At 35.5% G+C, this 24,426-nt stretch overlaps 1 protein-coding gene across 9 annotated transcripts in view; it reads left to right on the top strand.

Annotated features, from left to right (window-relative positions):
- The window catches only part of TRDMT1 (tRNA aspartic acid methyltransferase 1), a 61,188-nt gene that overhangs the window by 21,598 nt on the left and 15,164 nt on the right, over nt 1-24,426 (top strand). For 4 of the 9 annotated variants that reach the window (XM_032164336.2, XM_032164249.2, XM_058432024.1 and 1 more), the window contains exons 2-7: nt 6,389-6,498; nt 14,298-14,374; nt 20,908-20,979; nt 21,597-21,662; nt 22,757-22,826; nt 23,903-23,986. In XM_032164336.2, coding sequence (XP_032020227.1) covers nt 6,389-6,498; nt 14,298-14,374; nt 20,908-20,979; nt 21,597-21,662; nt 22,757-22,826; nt 23,903-23,986 — 479 coding nt within the window. Of the gene's footprint in view, nt 1-6,172; nt 6,294-6,388; nt 6,499-13,717; nt 13,910-14,297; nt 14,375-20,907; nt 20,980-21,596; nt 21,663-22,756; nt 22,827-23,902; nt 23,987-24,426 lie in introns of those variants that run through there. The other 5 variants (XM_032164428.2, XM_032164514.2, XM_058432025.1 and 2 more) reach the window with 3 other exon arrangements.

Genomic DNA, 24,426 nt, shown 5'->3' with positions numbered 1-24,426 from the left:
AAAAAAAATTTGATGTTTGGTTATTGAAGAGGAGGAAGAAATAAATGTTGGGATATGCAAATAATTTTTGCAGAGATAGTATAACTAGAAATCATATTTTTGAGTCATTAGTAAAACATATTAGTAAAATTTCATTAGCAAAATTTAATTTGATGTAGAATTTACTTCAGAGACTGAGCACTAAGGAGAAATTGTGAAGTTCCTTGAGTTCTATAATAGGAAAAATGTGTTGTTTGCTATCTATCTTTCATACTGTTTCTTAAGTACTCATTTGCTTAGTGTTGAGTTTAGCATATTGCTAGGTAGTTTGAAATGGGAAGAGGGAAAAGGGAATTGAAGATTGATTATCGTCAAAAAAGGCATGGCACTATTTCACCTAAGGTCCAGCTTTGTCTGGGAAATATTAGTTTCTCTCCTAATAGACAGTTATAAGTAGAAGGAAAAATTAAGCATTAATGCAATGTTACTTCATGTTGATTCCCACAAATCAGGTTTTCTCTGTACCGAATATGGAGAGATAAATTTTTTTTTTTTTTTTTTTTTTTTTGAGACAGAGTTCTGCTGTTTTTCCCAGGTTAGAGTGAAGTGGCACTATCTCGGCTCACTGCAAACTCCACCCCGTGGGTTCAAGCGATTCTCCTGCCTCAGGCCCCGAGTAGCTGATATTACAGGTGCCTACCACCAGGCCTAGCTGATTTTTGTGTTTTTAGTAGAGATGGGGTTTTGCCATGTTGGCCAGGCTGGGCTGGTCTCAAACTCCTGACCTCAGGTGATCCACCTGCCTCAGCCTCCCAAAGTGCTAGGATTAAAGGCATGAGCCACCACACCTGGCAGAAAGAGAAAATTTATATTGTTTGTCATAGTTTACTTATAGACTTACTATTTTTATTCCTTAATAGTTATTTTAAACGTAGTATCTAGGAAAGGCATATTAATAGACAAACATAACCATAAAAGAGCATTTCTCTTGTTTCAGTTCTTTAGTTTCTAACCAGTGAATTAGGGTGAAAAGGCCAAGATCTTTGTTAATAATGGCAGGTAGTAAAAGATGATCTGAAGACCTACGCTTCTTGCCTAAATGCTCATAGAGTATTAGGGCTCGAAAGTGTCTTTAGAGGTTTGCTTAGTGAGACTATCCTCCTCCAAATTGGGTAAAACAAGTAATAAATATCCTGAGAAGAAAATTTTTCTGCCCTGTGTTAAAAAAATCCTTTCCCCAATACCTCCGATTTCTCTCTTTCATTCTAGGGTTTGATAGCAAGATCAGGAAAGCTTTTCCCATCAATGCTAGTCTCTTGGGATTAAATTTTAGCCCGTTTTCTGTTTTTCCCTTTTTTTTTTTTAAAGTAGAGATTGGAATCAGCTAGTTTTTGTCATTTGTGAAGATCTCTTCTTACATTGCTTGAAACTATTTCAAAAATATTTCTCCTGCAATTCATCTCCCAGATGAACAGTATGAGTCTTAAGCTTTTCTCACTGGTCTAATTTTCTAACCTTAATAATAATGATAATGATGGTTTTAATTTTGATTTTTCAATTTTAATTAAAGTAATCATTATCATTATTATTTTATCTATTTAATCTATAATATTCCAGATAAATGCCAAGCAGTGAATATGAATTTTAATAATTATTGAGCATCTACTGTATCCTAGGCATTCGTTACCTATATTCTTTTTAGAGACCAGTTTATGCCCCTGGAAATTGAGGACCATGCATCCTCAGGACTAAGGGTAATGCTGGGCTATGTGGCCTTTCTGTAACCCCTGCTGAAAGTGGATAACTAAATTGCTTTTTCTCTTCTCTTCTGCCGAGGAAAGCTTCAGGGCTGGTGCGAGGTTGTGGGTTGAGGGGCTGGGGAAGCTGTATTAGCTACCTGATGACATCAACATGACTTTAAATAGACTTTCCTAGAGATGTACCGGAAAGATTACTCATGCCTTAATTTTCTTTCTCAAGGTCCTCCTCAAAACTCCAAATTGCATTATATTATCTGACATAACATCTTTATTTTCCATTCCATGTAAATTCCTTCAGTTTGCTCCTTTTTTTTTACATTAATTTGCCATATTTCTCTCTTAAACCACTTCTCTGGCTCTGGTATGTCTTTTGGTATTTTGTTGAAAAATAAATTCTCCTAAGATACAGTGTCAAGGACGTGATAATTTCATAGATCTCCAGCAGTTCCTATCTATATTTTGGCTGGTGGTCTCTTATATTTAGTCGGGTGTTAGTAATAATAATAATCTAAGGTATGCCTTGACAGAAAGTAAATTTTTTTGACTATTATCTGACTATGGAAACTTTCTAAGGAAATTGGATCTTTGAAAAATATTTTTAATGTATTTTTTATTTATCAGCAATTTTTAAAATGCAATAACTTTTTTTTTTTTTTTTCCCGAGACAGAGTCTCACTCTGTCATCTAGGCTGGAGTGTAATGGTACAATCTCAGCTCACTGCACCCTCCGTCTCCAGGGTTCAAGCAATTGTCCTGCTTCAGCGTCCTGAGTAGCTGGGATTACAGGCATGTGCCACCATGCCCGGCTAATTTTTGTATTTTTAGTAGAGATGGGGTTTCACTATTTTGGCCAGGCTGGTCTCAAACTCCGAACCTCAAATGGTGCGCCCTCCTTGGCTTCCCAAAGTGCTGGGATTACAGATGTGAGCCACCTCACCCAGCAAAATACAAGAACTTTTAAAAAGAACCAAGCAATATACTTTACTAATAGTGATAAAACATTTGTCAGCAATTTTAAGTTCAGATCCTTTAGGTCTGTATTTAGTACTTTTATTCCTAACTAAGCCAGCACTTTGAATGAAAGGACATTGGATGTATTCAACTGATCTTTCATCTTACAACTAGATGTCAGTGTTAACATACCTGATTAAATGTCTCAGGTGTGAGTATAATGAGTAATTCAGTAGTTACTCACCTATATGAGATATAGATTAGAAAATAAATAATAAAGAAGGAATAGAATTTTTAAAATTTCTTTCCTTACTTCAAAGTGGACTGGTTATGCCTTTATTTTCTTTCTCAAGGTCCTCCTCAAAACTTCAAACTGCATTATATTATCTAACATAACATCTTTACATTTACATTTTTTACATTTGCATTTACATTTTGTAAATATTGATTTTTTTCCCCACATTAATAACTACACAAGAACAGTTAAATTTTTTTATTTATTTGGTTAGGAAAGTCAAGAAGAATGTGAACTTGTAAAGCTTTTCACTACTACCAACAAAAAGTTCTTCCCTACAGTTTTTCCAGAAAGAATCATCAGAAAAAGAAAGGAAAGTATTGCTATTCAAATATGTGTGTGTGTGTGTGTGTGTGTTTCTTGTCTATTTTAGTAAGAAGCATATTGAAAGCAAGAATTATGTATGTATCCTCAGTGACGTTTCTAACATCTTACCTAGAAGTCTCTCTTGAAATAACTAAATTTACCTTTTAAATTTAGTCCTGATATAAATGGAAGCATGATGTCCTTATGTATTCCTTTCGGAGCCAATCTGACGACCTTTTAAAATAATTTGTATTGTGTTTCTCAGCCAAGCGTGGTGGCTCACACCTGTAATCCCAGCACTTTGGAAGGCCAAGGCAACCAGATCACTTGAGGTCAGGAGTTCGAGACCAGCCTGGCCAACATGGTGAAACCCCGTCCCTACTAAAAATGCAGAAATTAGCTGGGTATGGTGGCACGTGCCTGTAGTTTCTGTTACTCTGGAGACTGAGGCAGGAGAATCAAACTGCTTGAACCTGAGAGGTGGAGGTTGCAATGAGCCGAGATCATGCCACTGAACTCTAGCCTGGGCAACAGAGTGAGATACTATCTCAAAAAATAAATAAATAAATAAATAAAATAAATAATTATGTTGCTGTGAGTAGGATATCTCACCTTTTTTTAAAAATCAGGCTTCTTGTTAATAAATGTGAAATCCTGAATAATAACTGAAATATCATGAATAAAGTCTAGGCAAAGTAATACGTCAAAGTACTGAAAACACATCCTCTTCCTCTGTTTCAATGAAAAGATACTCATGAATCCCTTTCCCAAATTCTGCCTCCTGTTTGAGAATTACTACTCTTGGATCAGTGATGGAGCTCAAGTAGGCAAAATTCTATAGAATTATATTCACTTTGACATTTTTAATTATACATTTTCAAAATCTATATATGTAACTTAAAAGTGAAGAATTTTGGAGATTATAGATTTAAACTGTATACTAAGAAATATCAAGACAACTAGTCTTTGGAATTCAAGTTAAGATTTTGACAGAATTGACAGGTTTGCTTTTTAAAACTTATCTGTAAGTTTAACCTTTTCCTTAGAAACAATAACCGCCCCCCAATTCTATTTTGAAAAGGCAAGTTGAATTAATGTCAGTAATATCTTAGTACATCCATTTCTCTTAATGGAAATAACTTTTCAAGTTATGCAGTAGGTCCTAATTTTATAACAGTCTAAAATATGTGCATCAATCCGTGCAAACAGTGCATTTGCTTATTGGCTTTGAAAATCTATTCTTTCCTGAGAAAGAACTTTCAGTTCATCAGTTTTTGGATCACCATATGAAATACTCATTTGGCAGTTGATTTTTGTCAGTTTTTGTGACCTCCAGGCATATAACACAAGAACATAAAATTAACTATTGATTACAGTGCAGATTCAGCACATCACTGTACATTTTCACTCTGCCTGAAAAAAAGATACAAGTCCTATTAACCAACGTCAGGCAATCCCAGTTTGCTTCATATATAGTGGAAATACAAGCAGGCTACATCATGCTGATTAAAGCATATCTTATTTAACAAAACAGTAAAATAGTACAATGAAGTTTATTTAATTTTCAGTTCTCTTATAGTGATTAGTAGTAGCTTAATTCTTGACTTGAATTATGATAGTTTTGTGTTTGCAAATCGATCCTTACATATTAATAATATTTTCTTTTGTTTAGAAGCCTTCTTGATTTATGTTTCAAGATCTGATGACTTTAACAGATACAATTTATGACCTTAAATTTATTTTATACTAAGGCCAGTAATAGTTACTGCACTTAAATGCAGAAGAGGCAGCTGTCTATGGCATTACTAATTAGACCACCAAGTTTCCAGCACGCAGGGGATCTTACTTTTCAGCAGGATACCTGCTGAGTGTCTGGAGCCTAGCAGCCATTTAGTATAAATCCTTGGAGACATTTGTGCCTTTCTTTTCTTCCTGGCCTCATCTCTTCTAGGCCTCAGTGGAAGGTTATGACTGTTTTCTGAGCGTGTGTGAGCCTTTCTCCTTGCCCTGTCTCCTGTGGTCTGCTTTTATTTCCGGGTGCCTGCTGCATGAGTCCTAGTTCCTCACACCATTCTTTTTTTTTTTTTTCCTTTTTTGATATTTGGGATAAGCTAATCCGCTATTAATCAGCTAATGGTATTAAAGAATTGGCTACTTGGATCTACTATGTAATATTGTATTGCTTTCTCTGATGATTTTCTTAAGTCTCAAATACTTTTATTTTTAAAACTTCACACTTTCTCCTGACTTGGGTCAGGGCATGCACATAATTGGTTTTATACATATTTGGGGAAAGAGGGTGGTCATTGTAAAATATAGCTACGGCTACAATTGTGGAGTTCCAATTTTGACTAACATTAAAGAATATGCTAGAATTCTCTGAATCTGAAAACATTTTGAAAATGGTTTTCTTCCCCAGCAAGACAGAAGGGCAGTGAAGGCATTCCTTTATAATTATTTCCCTTATTCTTGTTGTATTCTCTCCTGGTCTGTCAACATTTAAAATGTTGGTAAATGAATCATTTACATTTAGATACCAATTAATTGTTCATCTCATTTAAAAACTTATGTAAGCTCTAATTGGGTGAATTTTGTCAAATGTGAATTACATCTCAATAAAGCTGTTACTAAAAAAAAAATTAAGGCATTTTCAGTGGTACTGTGAAGCAACTTTGTATTAATGTGGGAAGGTGCAGAACAAATGGTAGTTTATTTATATAAAGTTCCAAATCATAGGGCTTTTAGAATATATCTCACTTTTCAATTTTTAGTTTGTTTTAACTTAGGAAAGCTTTCTATTTGACTTATAAGTGTGTCTCTTAATGAGGGAGGAAAGCAAATATAAGAGGTAAGCACTAAAATATTTAAATCTTATCTTTAGCATTGGAATGCTGTTTAGAGAGATGAACCAGAAGTCCATGTTCAAATATTTCACTTCATGCCTGGCTTCCCAGGGCCTGACCTTCCACTGACAGTCTGAGATCAGGCTAATAAATGAGGAAGTAAGGAAATGGATTACTAAATTCTGCTATTTTGATTTCTTTCTATAATGAACTTAAGGACTTTTCTTTTCAAGATATTCCATTTATCATTACAGAAAGCTGTATACCTGCACAAGTGGTGGCTGCCATTGATGTCAACACTGTCGCTAATGAAGTATACAAGTATAATTTTCCTCACACACAGTTACTTGCCAAGACAATTGAAGTGAGTAATTGTCATTGTTTTAATAAGTATGTAGCAAGGGAAATACGATTGAAAAACACTGCCTAATACTGGTTTCCGTTAGGTTAATTGGAAGATAAAGCATATATAAATTTAAGAGTTCAGGAGATGGGAATTAACATTTTATATCCTATCAGAAGATTGCATGCTTTTAAAAAAAAATGTCCAGCTATAGAGAGGGAGATCAATATTTTCGTCTCTCAGAGAAATAATTGAAATGTAAGGATATGCTTGACTTCTAAATGCTTGGTTCTGTGGTGATATTGAACTTCGAAAAAGTATTTACTTTTATTAAATACTTATGCAATATATATAGCATGCAATAAGGACAAGAGAGAAAATCGTTGGCTATTACTGAATGCTTCTTATTTTAGCAAACCTGTCAAGGTTAACCTTTTTCACCTGTGGTGACTTCAGCACAAGTATTGAAACACTGATTTATGTTGAGTTTTTTAAAAAATAATGTGAAATTGGCTGGGCGCGGTGGCTCACGCCTGTAATGCCAGCACTTTGGGAGGCTGAGGCAGGAGGATCACGAAGTCAGTTCAAGACCAGCCTAGCTGACATAGTGAAACCTGGTCTCTACTAAAAATACAAAAATTAGCCAGGTGTGGTGGCACATGCCTGTAGTCCCAGCTACTCAGGAGGCTGAGGCAGGAGAATTGCTTGAACCCAGGAGGCGGAGGTTGCAGTGAGCCGAGATCACGCCACTGCACTCCAGCCTGGGCAAGAAAGAAATTGTGTTGTTTCTCCTAATTTATCATGAAAAATTTTACAAACAAATTTCTCATGAAGCCATAATTTACGTGCAATAAACATGTACTTTATTGTATGTAATTTTAAGTGGGCAGGTTGAGTTTCGACTCAGTCATCAACTGTGTAACTACCACCACCACAATCAAGACTTAGAACATTTCCATCATGCTAAATTGTTCTTAGTGCCACATTTCTGTCAGTCTCCAACCCCAATCTAGGTGACAATAGATCTGCTTTCTTTTCATTATGGATTAAGTTTTCCCTTCCTAGTATATAACAAATAAAATCATAAGAGTGTAATTCTTTTGAGTGGAACTGCTTTTGTTTAGTGTTGATGATTTTGGAATTCATCATGTTTTGTTGTATATCAGTAGTTTGCTCTTTTTTATTGTTGAGTAATATTTTGTACAATAGAATATCGTATCCTACAATATGTGTATGTATTCACATTATTATAGACATTTAAGTAGTGTCTAGTTTTTTACCATTACAAGTAAAGTTGCAATGAACATATATGTACAAATCTGTGTGGATCTTAGTTTTCATTTATTGTGGATAAATGCCTACATTTATTAAACTTTATGAGAAAATACCAAATTTTCCAAGTTTTTGAAGTGTTTTTACCATTTTACATTGTCACTATTAATGTTTAACTGAGAAATTTCACATCCCTGCCAACATTTTATATTGCTGGTCTTTTAAATTTTAGCCATTTTAGTGAGCATGTAGTGGTATTATGGTTTTTAATTTGCATTTCCCTGATGACTAATGAGGTTAAGTATCTTTTTATGTGCTTATTGGCAATTTGTATGTATTCTCTTGCCCAATTTTTATTATTTGGGTGTTTGTATTGTTATTATTTAATTGTAAGAGTTGTTTATCTTTTCTGGATTTAAGTTGTCAGAAATATGCATAACAAATAGCTTCTCCAATTCTGTAGCTTTTCTTTTTATTTCCTTAACTGTGTCTGTCAAAACTCAGATGTTACCATTTTTTTTTTCTTGTAGAGGACATGTTTTTTGTGTCCTAAGGAATCTTTGCTTACTCAGTTTTTCTCCTGTTTGCTGAGATTTTATAGTTTTAGTTTTACATTTAGGTCTTTGAACATTTAAGGGTACTTTTTGTGTAGATTGTGAGGTACGGGTCAAAATTTATTTGTTTTCTTACAAGGGGACATAACGTTGTCCCAGAACCATTTACTGAAAAGAATGTCCTTTCCCTAATCAATTTCTTTGATGCTTTTATTTAAAAAAATCATGTATGTGTGGTCTATTTCTGAACTCTCTCTTCAGTAGTATTTATGTTTATTATTATATCAGTAACACTGTTTTGATTGTTGTAGCTTTATAGTATATATTGAATTCGGGCAGTGGTAAGTTCTTGAACTTTTGTTTCTCTTTTTCTAAGTTATTTTGGCTATGCTGTTCTTTACGCTTCTGTGTAAATATTAGGATCAGCTTGCCAATTTCTAAAAAAAAAAATTTGATTGAAATTGCACTGATTCATTTTGGGAGAACTGACATCCTAATAAAATGGAGTCTTCCAATGCACAAATATGGTATCTCCTTTTATTTAGGTCTTCTTTAGTTTTTATCAGCAATGTTTTCTAATACTTAGTGTATAAGTCTCACACGTATGTTGGTTAATTTTTCCCTAAATATTTGTGGGGTTTGGTGCTATTATAGGTGAGTCTTTTTTAAATTCATTTTCCAATTGTTTGTTGCTAGCATATAAAAATATACTTATTTTTGTTTATTGCTTTGTATCCTGTGTCTTCTATAGTCACTTATTAGTCCTGCTAGCTTTAATATGAATTTTTAAAGGATTTTCTCCATATGCAATTATATTGTCTGAAAGACAATTTTACTTTTCCCCTTTCAATTTGTGACTTTTTTTTCTTATCTTATTGCATTGTCTGGGATCTGTTGTACAATGTTAAGTAAAAAGGGTTAAGGTGGATATCTTTGCTTTTTTCCAGATGTTAGGAGTGGAGTATTTAGTCATTTATCATTTAGTATGGTGTTAATTGTAGTTTTTCATAGTTGCCTATTATCAGGTTAAAAAAGTTCCCTTAACATCTGATTTCTGAGAATTTTTTATTATGAATTGGTGTTGAATTTTGTCAAATGTGTTTTCTGAATCTTTTGATGTGACTATGTTATTTTTCATTTTAATGCTTTAATAGGGCAAATATATTAATTACTTTTTTGAATATTAAATCAATCTTGCATTCCTGGAATAAATCCTACTTAGTCATAATGAATCATCTTTGTAATGTAGGACGGGATCCAGTTTGCTAATATTTTATTAAGAATTTTTGCATTTACCTGCATAGTGTTTTTTTGTGGTTTCTTCATAATGTTTTAGTATGGTTTTAGTATTAGGATAATAGTAGTCTCATATTTTCTGGAAGAGTTTGTGAGGAACAGATATTAGTTCCTCTATAAATATTTGATAGAATTTTGTTAGTAAAGCCTTTTGGTCCTGGAGTTTTGCTTTTTTGTATTTTTTTGGGGGGAAGGTGTTTATGAATTTAATTTTTTAATTGCTATAAGGTTATTGAGGCTACTTGTTAATGTTTGCACATATACTTTCATCCTTTTAATCTTATCCTAATTATGTTTTTATATTTAAATTAGGATTACTGTAGACAGAATACAGGTGGATCTTTTTTCTTATTCATTCTAATAATCTCTGCCTTTTAATTGGAGTCTTGTAACATTTACATTTAATCTTGTTACAATATGGTTGAGCTTAATTTAACTACCTTGTTACTTGTTTTCTATTTCTCTAATCTGTCTTTTGTTTCTTTTTTCCTCTTTTCTTGCCTATTTGGATTTTTTTAAAAAAAATTCATTATTCTTCACTAATGTCTTTTTAAAGACAGTTAGTCATAATATTTATTCAATATAAACTGAAATTTCTTTTTAAATATCTACATATCTACATCTATCTTTGTTTTGTTTTCTTATTGGATTCTCTAGGGTTTACAATATGCATCTATTGTGGAAGCCCACCTTCAAATAACATTATACCACTTTATGTTTAAATTTTAACAGTATTCCTCCAATTTCCCCTACTGGTCTATTTTGATATTTTGTCTTGCATTTTACTGCTACAAATGTTATAGGCACCAACATACATTGTTACTGTTTTTTGGATTAAGTAATCAAATATCTATTAAAGAACTTTTAAAAAGCCCAGAAAGTATTTTACATTTATCTTTATATCTACAATTTTCAGGACTTTTTATCCTTGTGTTTTAAATCAAAGTTTGCATGTGGTATAATTTTTCTTCTTCCTGAAAAACCTTTTTTAGTGTCTCTTGTTGGTTATATGTGGAAAGGGACAAATTACCTTGGTGCTTTTGAGTAAAAAAGTGTTTTATTTTGTCTTCACTGTGAAATATAATTTTTATTCATTTTTTTTTTCTTTTTTGGAGAGACAGGGTCTCACTACGTTGCCCAGGCTGGTCTCAAACTCTTGGGCTCAACTGATCCTCCCACATCAGCCTCTCAAAGTGCTGGGATTACAGGCATGAGCCACTGTGCCTGGCCCACTGAATCTTTGATTGCATTCATTTTGAAAGATATTTTTGTAAAAATCTGTTTGTTTTCTTTTAATATTTTCCAGTGTTATCTGGGTTACTTAATTTCTGACTTAAGGTCTGTAATAATTTATGTTTTCATTCCTCTTAATATATTGTGTCTTTCTCTGTCTACATTTAAGATTTTATCTTTATCAAGTGTTTTGAAAAGTTTTATTTTGATGTGCTCTCTATGTTTTTCTTTATTTGTAGTGCTTGGACCTTGCGGTGCTTTTCTTATTTATAATTTTCATCAAATTTGGGGGTTTTGACCAATACTGCTTCAAAAATAATCTCTGTTCTCTTTCTTCACTTTCTCCAGTTACGTATTGTAGAGTAAATGATAGCTACTGAAGACAGAGTGATCCATGATAAATATCATTAATGCCTTTGAAGAAGAGAATGACTCCAGTGGAACAAAAACTCTTAATAAAAATTGATACAAATTTTTCTAGAATGAAATTTACAATATAACGTCCATGAGCCCTTCTGGAACAGATGACTCCATCACTTAATCTAGCTGAGCAAGAGATGAATCAAAGTAGAAAACCCAGGAATGAAGCTGCCATGTTAGGAGGAAAACTATGGTAGAAAATAGGTGAAAATGTTGTAAAGCTTTGCAGTGTAGAAATAATAATGTAACTGGAGTGGGAAGAGTCAGTGAGACACAGAAAATATGTCTTTGCAGATAAATGAAACTATCAATTTTTTGACATTATTCAGTGTTATTGTCAGGGTCTCAGCAGAGCTGGGAAAGAGAAAGCTCAGCTGTCAAGAGCATTAAAGTAGCTGATTAAGGCAACAAGCCAAAAACAAGAGTTAAGGCTTCACTCACTTACGGTGGTGTTACTGGCAAGAATCTAAAAGCAGTGACAATGCCACTCTCCCCGGTTCCATTTACCCATGGATCAGTGTAGACGTGAGGGCCCTCTCATTGTTGAGGGAATCCTTGGCCTTAAAGGAAGGGAAAGCAGGGAGGGCTAGCAGTGGAAAAGTGCTAGGGACTGAGTCAGAGTGGCACACTCTTCAGGTGTCATCAGTGTCTTCAGGGTTTCCCACACCTCCCCACACAAGGAGGCCTAGGCAGAGAAGTTCTGCTCAAGGCCTCAGATAAGGAGACCTCGGAATGAAGGCTCTGTCACTAAGAATGCAAATGTTGCAAGAGCATGACTGCTGGCCTGGTTGCCTGAGACCTTGACTACACACACACACACACACACACACACACACACACACACGTCTAAATCTAGTAACATACCAAATGGTGAAACTTTAAAAGTATTCTCATTAAAATAATAAAAAGACAAGGATGTCCACCATTAGCACTATTACTTGATATTGTTGTGGATCTGTTAGCTAATGTACTTACACAGAGAAATAGCATATAAATAGAAATAAAGATTTAAAAATGTGATTGAGTATACCAGGAAACACCAACAAGTTAAGCAAAAATAGTATATGAGGAACAATTAGTGCTTTAATAAGGAGGCTGGCTACAAAAATATGCTAACCTATAGCATACTATATACTAACAAAAACCTACTAGAAAACATAATAGGAGAAAGTTCCTATTTTTAGTAACAACACAAGAATCTATGTAACAAGAAATCTGTATAACTCTCATGGGAGTTAAAGAGACTTGAAAAATGATGAAAGCTTACTGTGGTCTTGGATACGATGGCTGAATATTGTAAAAATATTGGCTATCTTTCACTATAACTTCAATAAAATAGTCAAAAGTTGTTGTTTTCTAATCTGCCAAGTTCTTCCTAAAGTTCAAATGAAAATTAAGTTTAAGAGTAGCCAGAAAACTTTCTGAGAAAATAAGCAATAAGGCAGGCAGAGGGACCAATACACCTGCCAGTCAATACAGGATGAACAGTGTTAGCACACTGACTCGATCTAACATTATCTGAAAGCAAAAGTATTTTCCTTAACTTGTATAGTCATATAATGTAAAAAATCAATTTCCATTGGCTTTAAAATATTCAGTCATTAAAAATAACCTGTGTATTTCCATGACTACTTTATTTAATCCAAATACACTTTCATTGACCTAGAATGCCAGGTTAAATAAGTTGTGAATTGTTCAATTCAGTGATGAATTTTTGCCTAATTGCCTTATCAGTTGGCCTACAATATTTAAAAAATCACTATTTTCAAGAATCTGTTAAAGCTGTAATTTTTTTAGTGGCTAGCTGTATTAGAGACATTGACTCTGTTTACTTCCTTTCAATTCTAGACATAGGATGCCCCTGGAATAATTGCTGTGAGAGATTGTTGTTTTATTTTTACTTTAGTTTTAGGAATTTAGCTGTTATCATTCCACGTCCAGTTGCTTATCATACTGACCCTGTATGTACAGGCTGTTGACTTGAATGCAACGTGCTCATACCCTGCCCCGTGTGTTCTGGCAGACTGCTCAGTGTAGGATTTGCAGATTGCTTTCCTTAGCACTGGGGAGTCGAGAAGTGCTTTAGGAAATTTTCAATATCTGATTTTGATTTCATTTTCACAGATGTATCTTTAATTATTTAAAATCCTATGATCAAAAACTGATAGACATGCACATTCAAACTGTTAATACAATGGAGACAACTGACATGTTCCCACGTTAACTCATTCTTTACAGAATTCAGAGTAAAGCTTTTCCTGCTTTATTCATGTGCTTGAACTTCTTAGAAGTGGGCTATAATTAGGAAGGTTTTGATTCTGGGCTCATTTCTTTAAGTTTCTAGCTAAAGATGTGCACTGAGAGTGCTTAATGTGAGTTGGCAAACCCCTGACCTGTGCTTCCCTGTGTTTGTCTTCTGAGATATAGAAACGGAGCAACATAGCACAGTTTTCAGCTACTTAGCCCATTAGGAATTCTTTTGATTCATCTTGTCAACAGTCATTTGAAGTTAATTGCACACAACTGCAAAACAAAATAATTGCGGATATCTGAGAATGAGGCCCTTTTTCATTTGATAATATATTAACAGATGTATATGAAAGGGATGGTGACTGGTCTGCATATCACATTTGCTAAATAAAGAACATTATTGACAGGTAGGTATTTAAAAATTTCCTAGACCCCATCCCCATGAAAATTGTCAATTATAAAATAACGTTCTCCATGTTTTACTCCAGAAAACAGCAGTGTTGCACTTGAGGCGTGATACAGGCCAGATGTGCTTAGGATCCAGGAAACAACTGTTCCAGCTCTGGCTGATGCTGGGACCTTGGGGGAAGTCACTTAATTTCTTGTAGCTTCAGTTTACTGCCCCACTTCCTTCACAGGATTGCTTTGAGAAGTTAGTTAACCAAAGTTGATTTGACAAGCATTGTATTATAAACTGTGTGTTTCTGATATATTTAGTTATAGTTACTATTTTCCTTCTTCCCCATTCTATCCATGTTTTTATGTTCTTTTTTCCCCCAAATGTTCATTCCTCAGGGCATTACACTCGAAGAGTTTGACAGATTATCTTTCGATATGATTTTAATGAGCCCTCCCTGCCAGCCATTCACAAGGTATGTGTCATAAATATTTCAGTGTTGTATTGGTCCATTTTCATGCTGCTGATAAAGACATACCTGAGAGTGGGCAATTTACAGAAGAAAGAGGTTTACTAGACTTACAGTTCCATGTGGCTAGGGAAGCCTCACAATCATGGCGGAAGGCAAGGAGGAACAAGTCACGGGCAGCAGGTAAAGAGCGAGAGGTTGTGCAGGGAAACTGCCCTTTATAGAACCATCAGATCGCATGAGACTTATTCATTGTCACAAGAACAGCACAGCAGAGACCTGCCCCCATGATTCAGTTACCTCCCACCGGGTTCGTCCCACAACACGTGGAAATTCAAGATGAGATTTGCATGGGGACACAGCCAAACCATATCAAGTGTTGAGAAAGTGCTTTTGAAGGACTTACTAAATCAAATCATACTGTAGTGTCAAACATGGACACTCTGAAGTTCATTACCTGCATTTCATAATTTGGAATTTTTTTCATAAATCCTTTTATCTACTTATATATGTATTTATTTATTTTTACATAATAATAATTATTGGGACAGGGTCTTGCTCTGTCACTCAGGCTGCAGTACAGTGGCATGATCACAGCTCCCTGCAGCCTCAATCTCCCAGGTTCAAGCAATCCTTCTGCCTCAGCCTCCTGAGTAGCTGGGACTAAAGGTATGTACTGCCATGCCCAGCTAATTTTTAAATTTTTTGTAGAGATGGTGTCTCACTATGTTGCATGGCTGGCCTAAAAGCCCTGGGCTCAAGCTATCCTCCCACCTTGACCTCCCAGTGTGCTGGGATTACAGGCGGAGCCACCATGCCCAGCCTCCATTCATATTTATAATTAAGCATTAATCACAAAGGAAATAGCAGTTGCTACCAGATGAGCAAATTAATTTGGTCAAAAGTAGATATGCAAGACTGTAGGATACCTCTTTTATACTTACCTAAGACACAATGTTTATTTCCAGCCCGAAGTACCTTAATTCATTTAAACTAATGAGCATTCAAGAATATCTAATACTGATTAAGCAAAGTGAATTTCCACAATAAATATTCAAGTCCTAAATTGCTTAATTATACAATTTAAAAGCTAGTTAAGCATGCACTTGTGAACTTTACATTTCTTAAAATTCATATGTACATTGAATAATTCTGACTTTTCACAGCATCGTTACAATCTCTTCATTTAAAAAATTATATGTATGTATGTATATATATATTTGGCTATATGTTTCAGGAAATTATATCTTTGACCAAATCTTGACTAATTTATTTTCATTTAGATATTTTTAATAAGAGTATTTTGAATTATTTTAAATGATAATAGCAGTAGTAATCAGAGCTCTAAGTGTCTGTGTCTTACGCAGAGGATGTCATTCAATTTAACAAGCTTGTGGGGTAGCCATTGCTGTTATAATGATTTTACAGATGAGAAACTGGGGCATAGAAAGGTTAACTTTCTCAAGGATATACAATTAAAGAATATCAGAGCCAAGATTTGTCAATCATTTTATATATTCCATGATTTTAAGTAGAATATCATATGTAATAGCCAGTCTAATTCAGTGAATGAATATTCTAATGCCAAATTTCCATCTAGGTTTGGATTTCTTTAAACAATTCTCTAGGAAGTGAATTTCCCAAGGATTTGTTGTTCACCTACAAGCCAGGCATTATTTTTGATGCTGTAGTTCCTGTCCCTTGGGAGCTCATAGTCTAATGGGAATAGCTGACAAATAATTATCTTATAATGTTATCTTAAATTATCTTGTAAGCTATATAATAAAAGAATGCTGAAAGTGTCACAGGAGTACAGAGGAGAAAAGGGCTTGCTGCATGCCAAGAGAAGGGAATTCTTTCAGAGGTGATGTCTGAACTGTGTCCGGAAGTAGATTAGGAGTTTATCAGAGGAGGCAGAGGCCATTCCATCTCAGGGTGGCTCTAGGCACATGCAGGAGTGTGGCCTGTGGAGTACAGTGAGCAGGATATACACAGTGGAATGCAGCTCCAGCTCTGTGAAGCCTCAGGTAATACTGCAGAGGGCCCCGTAGCTGTCCTACTCCCACCTCCCGCTTGTCTTAGCACAGCTCCAGCTGCTGATGGCAGGAGTAACTGATTCTGTAGTCCTCATGTGAAAGTCTGACAGGAAAGGACGAATAAGAACGGCAGGTTGCTGAGAAGTCTGTTCACATCCAGTCTAATCCCATAGCTGAACCTCAGATCCACTGATGGTTTTGGTTCTGCCATCAGGTGTGAGGAAACTGACCAATGATGCCAAGGAACTTATTTAAGACTCTGAAGATAAATAGCATGCTTTTTTTTAAATTATACTTTACATGTGCACAACGTGCAGGTTTGTTACATATGTATACATGTGCCATGTTGGTGTGCTGCACCCATTAACTCGTCATTTACATTAGGTGTATCTCCTAATGCTATCCCTCTCCACTTTCCCCCACCCCACAACAGGCCCCAGTGTGTGATGTTCCCCTTCCTGTGTCCATGTGTTCTCATTGTTCAATTCCCACCTATGAGTGAGAACATGCGGTGTTTGTTTTTTTTTGTCCTTGCGATAGTTTGCTGAGAATGATGGTTTCCAGCTTCATCCATGTCCCTACAAAGGACATGAACTCATCCTTTTTTATGGCTGCATAGTATTCCATGGTGTATATGTGCCACATTTTCTTAATCCAGTCTATCATTGTTGGACATTTGGGTTGGTTCCAAGTCTTTGGTATTGTGAATAGTGCCGCAGTAAACATACGTGTGCATGTGTCTTTATAGCAGCATGATTTATAATCCTTTGGGTATATACCCAGTAATGGGATGGCTGGGTCGAGTGGTATTTCTAGTTCTAGATCCCTGAGGAATCGCCACACTGACTTCCACAATGGTCGAACTAGTTTACAGTCCCACCAACAGTGTAAAAGTGTTCGTATTTCTCCACATCCTCTCCAGCACTTGTTGTTTCCTGACTTTTTAATGATGGCCATTCTAACTGGTGTGAGATGGTATCTCACTGTGGTTTTGATTTGCATTTCTCTGATGGCCAGTGATGATGAGCATTTCTTCATGTGTCTTTTGGCTGCATAAATGTCTTCTTTTGAGAAGTGTCTGTTCGTGTCCTTCGCCCACTTGTTGATGGGGTTGTTTGTTTTTTTCTTGTAGATTTGTTTGAGTTCATTGTAGATTCTGGATATTAGCCCTTTCTCAGATGAGTAGATTGCAAAAATTTTCTCCCATTCTGTAGGTTGCCTGTGCACTCTGATGGTGGTTTCTTTTGCTCTGCAGAAGCTCTTTAGTTTAATTAGATCCCATTCATCAATTTTGGCTTTTGTTGCCATTGCTTTTGGTGTTTTAGACATGAAGTCCTTGCCCATTCCTGTGTCCTGAATGGTATTGTCTAGGTTTTCTTCTAGGGTTTTTATGGTTTTAGGTCTAACATGTAAGTCTTTAATCCATCTTGAATTAATTTTTGTCTAAGGTGTAAGGAAGGGATCCAGTTTCAGCTTTCTACATATGGCTAGCCAGTTTTCCCAGAACCATTTATTAACTAGGGAATCCTTTCCCCATTGCTTGTTTTTGTCAGGTTTGTCAAAGATCAGATAGTTGTAGATATGTGGCATTATTTCTGAGGGCTCTGTTCTGTTCCATTGGTCTATATCTCTGTTTTGGTACCAGTACCATGCTGTTTTGGTTACTGTAGCCTTGTAGCATAGTTTGAAGTCAGGTAGCATGATGCCTCCAGCTTTGTTCTTTTGGGTTAGGATTGACTTGGCGATGGGGGCTCTTTTTTGGTTCCATATGAACTTTAAAGTGGTTTTTTCCAATTCTGTGAAGAAAGTCATTGGTAGCTTGATGGAGATGGCATTGAATCTATAAATTACCTTGGGCGGTATGGGCATTTTCATGATATTGATTCTTCCTACCCATGAGCATGGAATGTTCTTTCATTTGTTTGTATCCTCTTTTATTTCATGGAGCAGTGGTTTGTAGATCTCCTTCAAGAGGTCCTTCATGTCCCTTGTCAGTTGGATTCCTAGGTATTTTACTCTCTTTGAAGCAATTGTGAATGGGAGTTCACTCATGATTTGGCTCTCTGTTTGTCTGTTATTGGTGTATAAGAATGCTTGTGGTTTTTGCACATTGATTTTGTATCCTGAGACTTTGCTGAAGTTGCTTATCAGGTTAAGGAGATTTTGGGCTGAGACGATGGGGTTTTCTAGATATGTAATCATGTCATCTGCAAACAGGGACAATTTGACTTCCTCTTTTCCTAATTGAATACCCTGTATTTCCTTCTCCTGCCTGATTGCCCTGGCCAGAACTTCCAACACTGTGTTGAATAGGAGTGGTGAGTAAGGGCATCCCTGTCTTGTGCCAGTTTTCAAAGGGAATGCTTCCAGTTTTTGCCCATTCAGTATGATATTGGCTGTGGGTTTGTCATAGATAGCTCTTATTATTTTGAGATACGTCCCATCAATACCTAATTTATTGAGAGTTTTTAGCATGAAGGTTGTTGAATTTTGTCAAAGGCCTTTTCTGCATCTATTGAGATAATCATGTGGTTTTTGTCTTTGGTTCTGTTTATATGCTGGATTACGTTTATTGATTTGCGTTTGTTGAACCAGCCTTGCATCCCAGGGATGAAGCCGACTTGATCATCGTGAATAAGCTTTTTGATGTGCTGCTGGATTCGGTTTGCCAGTATTTTATTGAGGATTTTTGCATCGTTGTTCATCGGGGATATTGGTCTAAAATTCTCTTTTTTGGTTGTGTCTCTGCCAGGCTTTGGTATCAGGATGATGCTGGCCTCATAAAATGAGTTAGGGAGGATTCCCTCTTTTTCTATTGATTGGAATAGTTTCAGAAGGAATGGTACCAGCTCCTCTTTGTACCTCTGGTAGAATTTGGCTGTGAATCCATCTGGTCCTGGACTCTTTTTGGTTGGTAAGCTATTAATTATTGCCTCAATTTCAAAGCCTGTTAGTGGTCTATTCAGAGATTCAACTTCTTCCTGGTTTAGTCTTGGGAGGGTGTATGTGTCGAGGAATTTATCCATTTCTTCTAGATTTTCTAGTTTATTTGCGTAGAGGTGTTTATAGTATTCTCTGATGGTGGTTTGTATTTCTGTGGGGTCGGTGATGATATCCCCTTTATCATTTTTTATTGCGTGTATTTGATCCTTCTCTCTTTTCTTCTTTATTGGTCTTGCTAGTGGTCTATCAATTTTGTTGATCTTTTCAAAAAACCGGCTCCTGGATTCATTGATTTTTTGAAGGATTTTTTGTGTCTCTATTTCCTTCAGTTCTGCTCTGATCTTAGTTATTTCTTGCCTTCTGCTAGCTTTTGAGCGTGTTTGCCCTTGCTTCTCTAGTTCTTTTAATTGTGATGTTAGGGTGTCAGTTTTGGATCTTTCCTGCTTTCTCTTGTGGGCATTTAGTGCTGTAAATTTCCCTCTACACACGTTTTTGAACGCTGGTCCTCTGCTCCTGCTGCTCAGGCTCAATTCAAGTCTTCATTTCTGCTTTATCTTTGGTCATGTTGTGAATCTTACTTGTAGGATCTATTTGCTGGCCCTAATACTGCCTGTTTACATGACTTGTTTTGACCCTAGTTACTCTAACCAACTTGCTCCTCCTGCTTATAGAATCTAGACTTCAGCTTAAGTCTCTCCTATTTACTTTGGACAAAATTGTGTTAGTTTTATCTACTGCTTTGATTGGCTTAGATTGGCCACCAGTGCCATTAGCTTCAGGTTGCTGCTCCATTCAGCAGCTCATTCATCTCAACTCTGGTTATATCACCAAGGGGAGAGCAAAAAGTGTAGTCAACCAGCACATTTGTGTGTGTTTTCCTAAACAAAGTGATTTTAAGAGAGCAGTTGGTTTTATTCTGCATTGACTTCTTGTTCTTTTTTGATTAATGTAAGTCATTTGTCATATTGTTTTATAAAGATAAATTTTAAGTGTACTTATTATATATGTAAGGATTTTTTTCTGTTAAACCTCTGTCTTCCAGGTTCAAGTGATTCTTGTGCCTCAGCCTCCTGAGTAGGTGGGATTACAGGTGTGCCCCACCACGCCCGGCTAATTTTTGCATTTTTAATAGAGATGGAATTTTGCCATTTTGGCCAGGCTGGTCTGGAACTCCCGGGCTCAAGTGTTCTGCCCACCTCAGCCTTCCGAAGTGCTGGGATTACAGATGTGAGCCATCACGCTTGGCCTAATTTTTGTATTTTTAGTAGAGATGGGGTTTCACCATGTCAGCCAGGCTGGTCCTGAACTCCTGGCCTCAAGTGATCCACCTGCCTAACCTCCCAAAGTGCTGGGATTACAGGGGTGAGCCTCTGCGCCTGGACCCCTTTTTTCTTTTTAAATGAATAAATGTATTTCCTTCTCTGTAACAAGAAAGATGACCCTATTTTTTGTAGGGGCCAACTTATTTTTATTCTCTGTTTTGACTTAAAAAATGATTTGACATCTTTTTATCAGATTCTTGATAAACTTCCTGTGTGTGTGTTTTTTTTACCCCTTTAGGATTGGCCGGCAGGGTGATATGACTGATTCAAGGACGAATAGCTTCTTATATATTCTAGATATTCTCCCAAGGTAAAAACTTATGTTCCTGTACAAGCTTACCTTTAATTTGAAACTCCAGGTCTGGAAGAATGTGATGTTTGTCATTTTGTAGAGGATAGCCATTTATACGTGCTCCCTTGAGATATTGGGTATGTCATTTATCTTCTTCTACCATGACTAATAAAGTAACTGCAAATGTTTCACAATTCCATGCTTGCCGCCACAGTGAGTGACAGGGAATCACAGCCTACTAGCTAGATTCTACTGCGTCTGCTCATAGTGTTGATGCAGATGGTGCTAATGTTAGTGAATGCTGTTACCCATGGCCTGGAAATATGTGCAAACCCTTAAAGCCACCCTTCTGTGTGAGTAGCAGCCCTTTCAGTTGTCACCACTGAGGCTCTGTGTGAACCCATGTTTGACATAAACTCCAACGGAAATCAACATTTCAGATGTTAACTTTATCAAGTAGGCTGTGTTTAAGGGAAAAATGAATAGAATATAAGTTGTCTCCAGCCTTATAAAATTCCATTTTAAAAAGAGTTCAGAAAATTACTTGCCTTATATTTCCCACAAGTAATGATTTTCTTTACTTTTTCTTCTTAGTAATGAGATATTTAGAATTCCATTTGTTTGTTTTTTTTTAGATTACAAAAATTACCAAAGTATATTCTTTTGGAGAATGTTAAAGGTTTTGAAGTATCTTCTACAAGGTAAAAAAATGTATTTGTCTTGCATACATCTTAGACTTGGTATATCTTATAGTAGGAACTGTTGTGAAATAAAAATCTTAAAAACCAGTGCATACATTCTGACATTTTATATATTAAATGTTTTATTCATCAATATTGATTTTGACTAATAATGTAAAGTATTACAAAGTTTTGTTCAACCGATTCTCTTCTATTTTGATATTTTTGAATTTTTCTAGAGTAAGTGGTTGGTAAGAATGGCATCTCTCAATTTTAGTCATTTATATTGGTGCTTATTTCTGTGGAAGTAGAAATGTTTTCAGTAAGAATTGGTGCTGTTGACAAGTATTTTCTGCCCTACAGTTGGATGCAGGAGGAATCCCTGTGTCGGGGTTCTTTCAGATGGTGGCTCAGCTGGAGAGAAAGCATCCACCCGAGTTCTTGAGTCAGCTGCTGTCTGTAACAGTGCTCCTATCTGACTGGCCACCTTGAAGATAAAGTTCTAGTTCCCATGGCAGATTGATCATCACTAGATTAGCAATTCTAAGTTTCATCAGTTTGGATAATTTATCTGGCAGCTTTTTTTATTTGTAATAAAGAATTATCTGTATCTTTTGATTCAATATTATTTCTCAGGTGCTGAACTCAGTAAAAACATAGGGTCATTATCTTTCTAAACAAGTGAAGTTACAGTTTTCACTTAAAATGAGGTTTTGTGGGCCGGACGTGGTGGCTCATGCCTGTAATCCAGCACTTTGGGAGGCCGAGGCGGGTGGATCATGAGGTCAGGAGTTCAAGACCAGCCTGGCCAAGATGGTGAAACCCCGCCTCTACTAAAAATACAAAAAAATTAGCTGGGCGTGGTGGTGTGTGCCTGGAATCCCAGCTACTCAGGAGACTGAGGCAGTGAATTGCTTGAACCTGGGAGGCGGAGGATGCAGTGAGCTGAGATTGCACCATTGCATTCCAGCCTGGGCGACAGAGTGAGACTCTGTCTCAAAAAAAAACGAAAAAACAAGAAAACAAACAAAAAAACCCCAGTTTTTGTGTACGTTCTTTAAATAAGAACCCTCTTTCCAAGTAAAGAATTAAAGCTTTTTTTTTTTTCTTTTTAGAGACCTCTTGATACAAACAATAGAAAATTGTGGCTTTCAGTACCAAGAGTTTCTATTATCTCCAACCTCTGTAGGTACCACAGTTATAAATGCTTATATAAATTATAATTTAAAGGCTTTTTTTCCCAAAGAGAATTTGATTCGATAAGCAGAATTGCTTTATGTTGGATAATATTATATGTAAACTCTGAAAATAGTTTAGATTATGGGTCTTCCTTCCCACAGAATTTAGTGCATGCATATAAATTCATTCATACTTATTTTATGAAAAAAATTAAATAGCTTGAAAGAGAGACTATATTTCTCTTTTAGAGAGCAAAGGATAGCATATTTTGAAAATATGTCAAGTTTGGTATTTCCAAACTCGGTGTTAATAATGTTAATAATTAATAATGTTAATGTTTCAAAATAATCCAAAATAGAAAACAAAATAAACATGTAGTAACTTTCTAATTACTGCTTTGGGGACATAACATTAAGTTGAAAACACTGCTTCCATTTCATGGATAAGAAATTTAAGTAATTGATCATGATAAGACAAGTTATTTGACAGATTTGAATTTTGCAAGTGTTGCTGTCAGCTTTTTGTTATTGTTCTTGTTAGTTTCTTGTAATCTTTAGCCATATTATATTGTTCTTTGCCCAGAAATTAATAGACAACCCATTACAAAAATTCAAGATACAAGCTGTGGAAATTGGCAACATATTTGATCTCTTTAAATGTATTTCATATTTATTGCCTTTTAGCTTGTAAAACACAGCGAATCATCCTTTTTTAACAAAATGAGGTAATAAATAGCCAAGAATAACTATATTTTAATTTTTAAATTATTACTATATTATCAATAATGAATGTAAAAATATCTATACTACGTCTTAGCTGGGAAATATAAAATGGAAGTGACTTGTAGATGTATTTGTCAGCGTCAATCTTTAACTCATTCAAATAATAGTACAAAGTAGCAACTTAATAGTTTAGAATATACTACAATGGAGTCTTCTACAAATCCATAGCAAATTTTGCTCTGGTAGAAGCTAAATGTAGGCTCGTATGAGTTTTTTGTTGTTGTTGTTTAACTTGGTGCTAAAGTTAGTACTGCTGTCTCTGATTTTCTAGAGTAACTAACTGCTTTGCTTTGCTTACAGCTTGGCATTCCAAATTCAAGGCTACGATATTTTCTTATTGCAAAGCTTCAGTCAGAGCCATTACCTTTTCAAGCCCCTGGTCAGGTATTATTATTGGAATTTTGTTATGAGTATTATGGCTTATTTATTATAAATATATATTAGTCTGCTAATTTATTTTCAAGAATTACTTTGTGTAGGTGTCTCTGTGTCCTATAGAATCTGAAGTATAGACCATGCTCTAGGTCCATCTTCAAGACCGTTTTCCTCTTGCCACTTTTATTGTTTTAAAACAAAACAAAAACAAAACGAAACAATTTTTCTTTTCCTCATTAGAAAACAAATGAGTTAAAAAACTTATCATTAGTATTGTTATCTTCCTCCTTCCCCCATAATTTCCCTTTTGCCTGTAGACTATTTTGCATTTATCATTTTATCCTTCCCATAGAAGCTATTGGTTACTTTTGATAAAATTTATTATTTTTTCTTAAAAGTGGCTTACAAATATTTTAACACATGGGTTGCATTTTCTTTAAAGCCAGTGC

This window comes from Hylobates moloch, unplaced genomic scaffold (genome assembly GCF_009828535.3).
Source record: "Hylobates moloch isolate HMO894 unplaced genomic scaffold, HMol_V3 SCAFFOLD_2, whole genome shotgun sequence".
In the NCBI taxonomy this organism is placed as follows: Eukaryota; Metazoa; Chordata; class Mammalia; order Primates; family Hylobatidae; genus Hylobates; species Hylobates moloch.
Note: the sequence above shows the minus strand (reverse complement) of the source record. Positions and strands in the feature narration are given on the sequence as shown.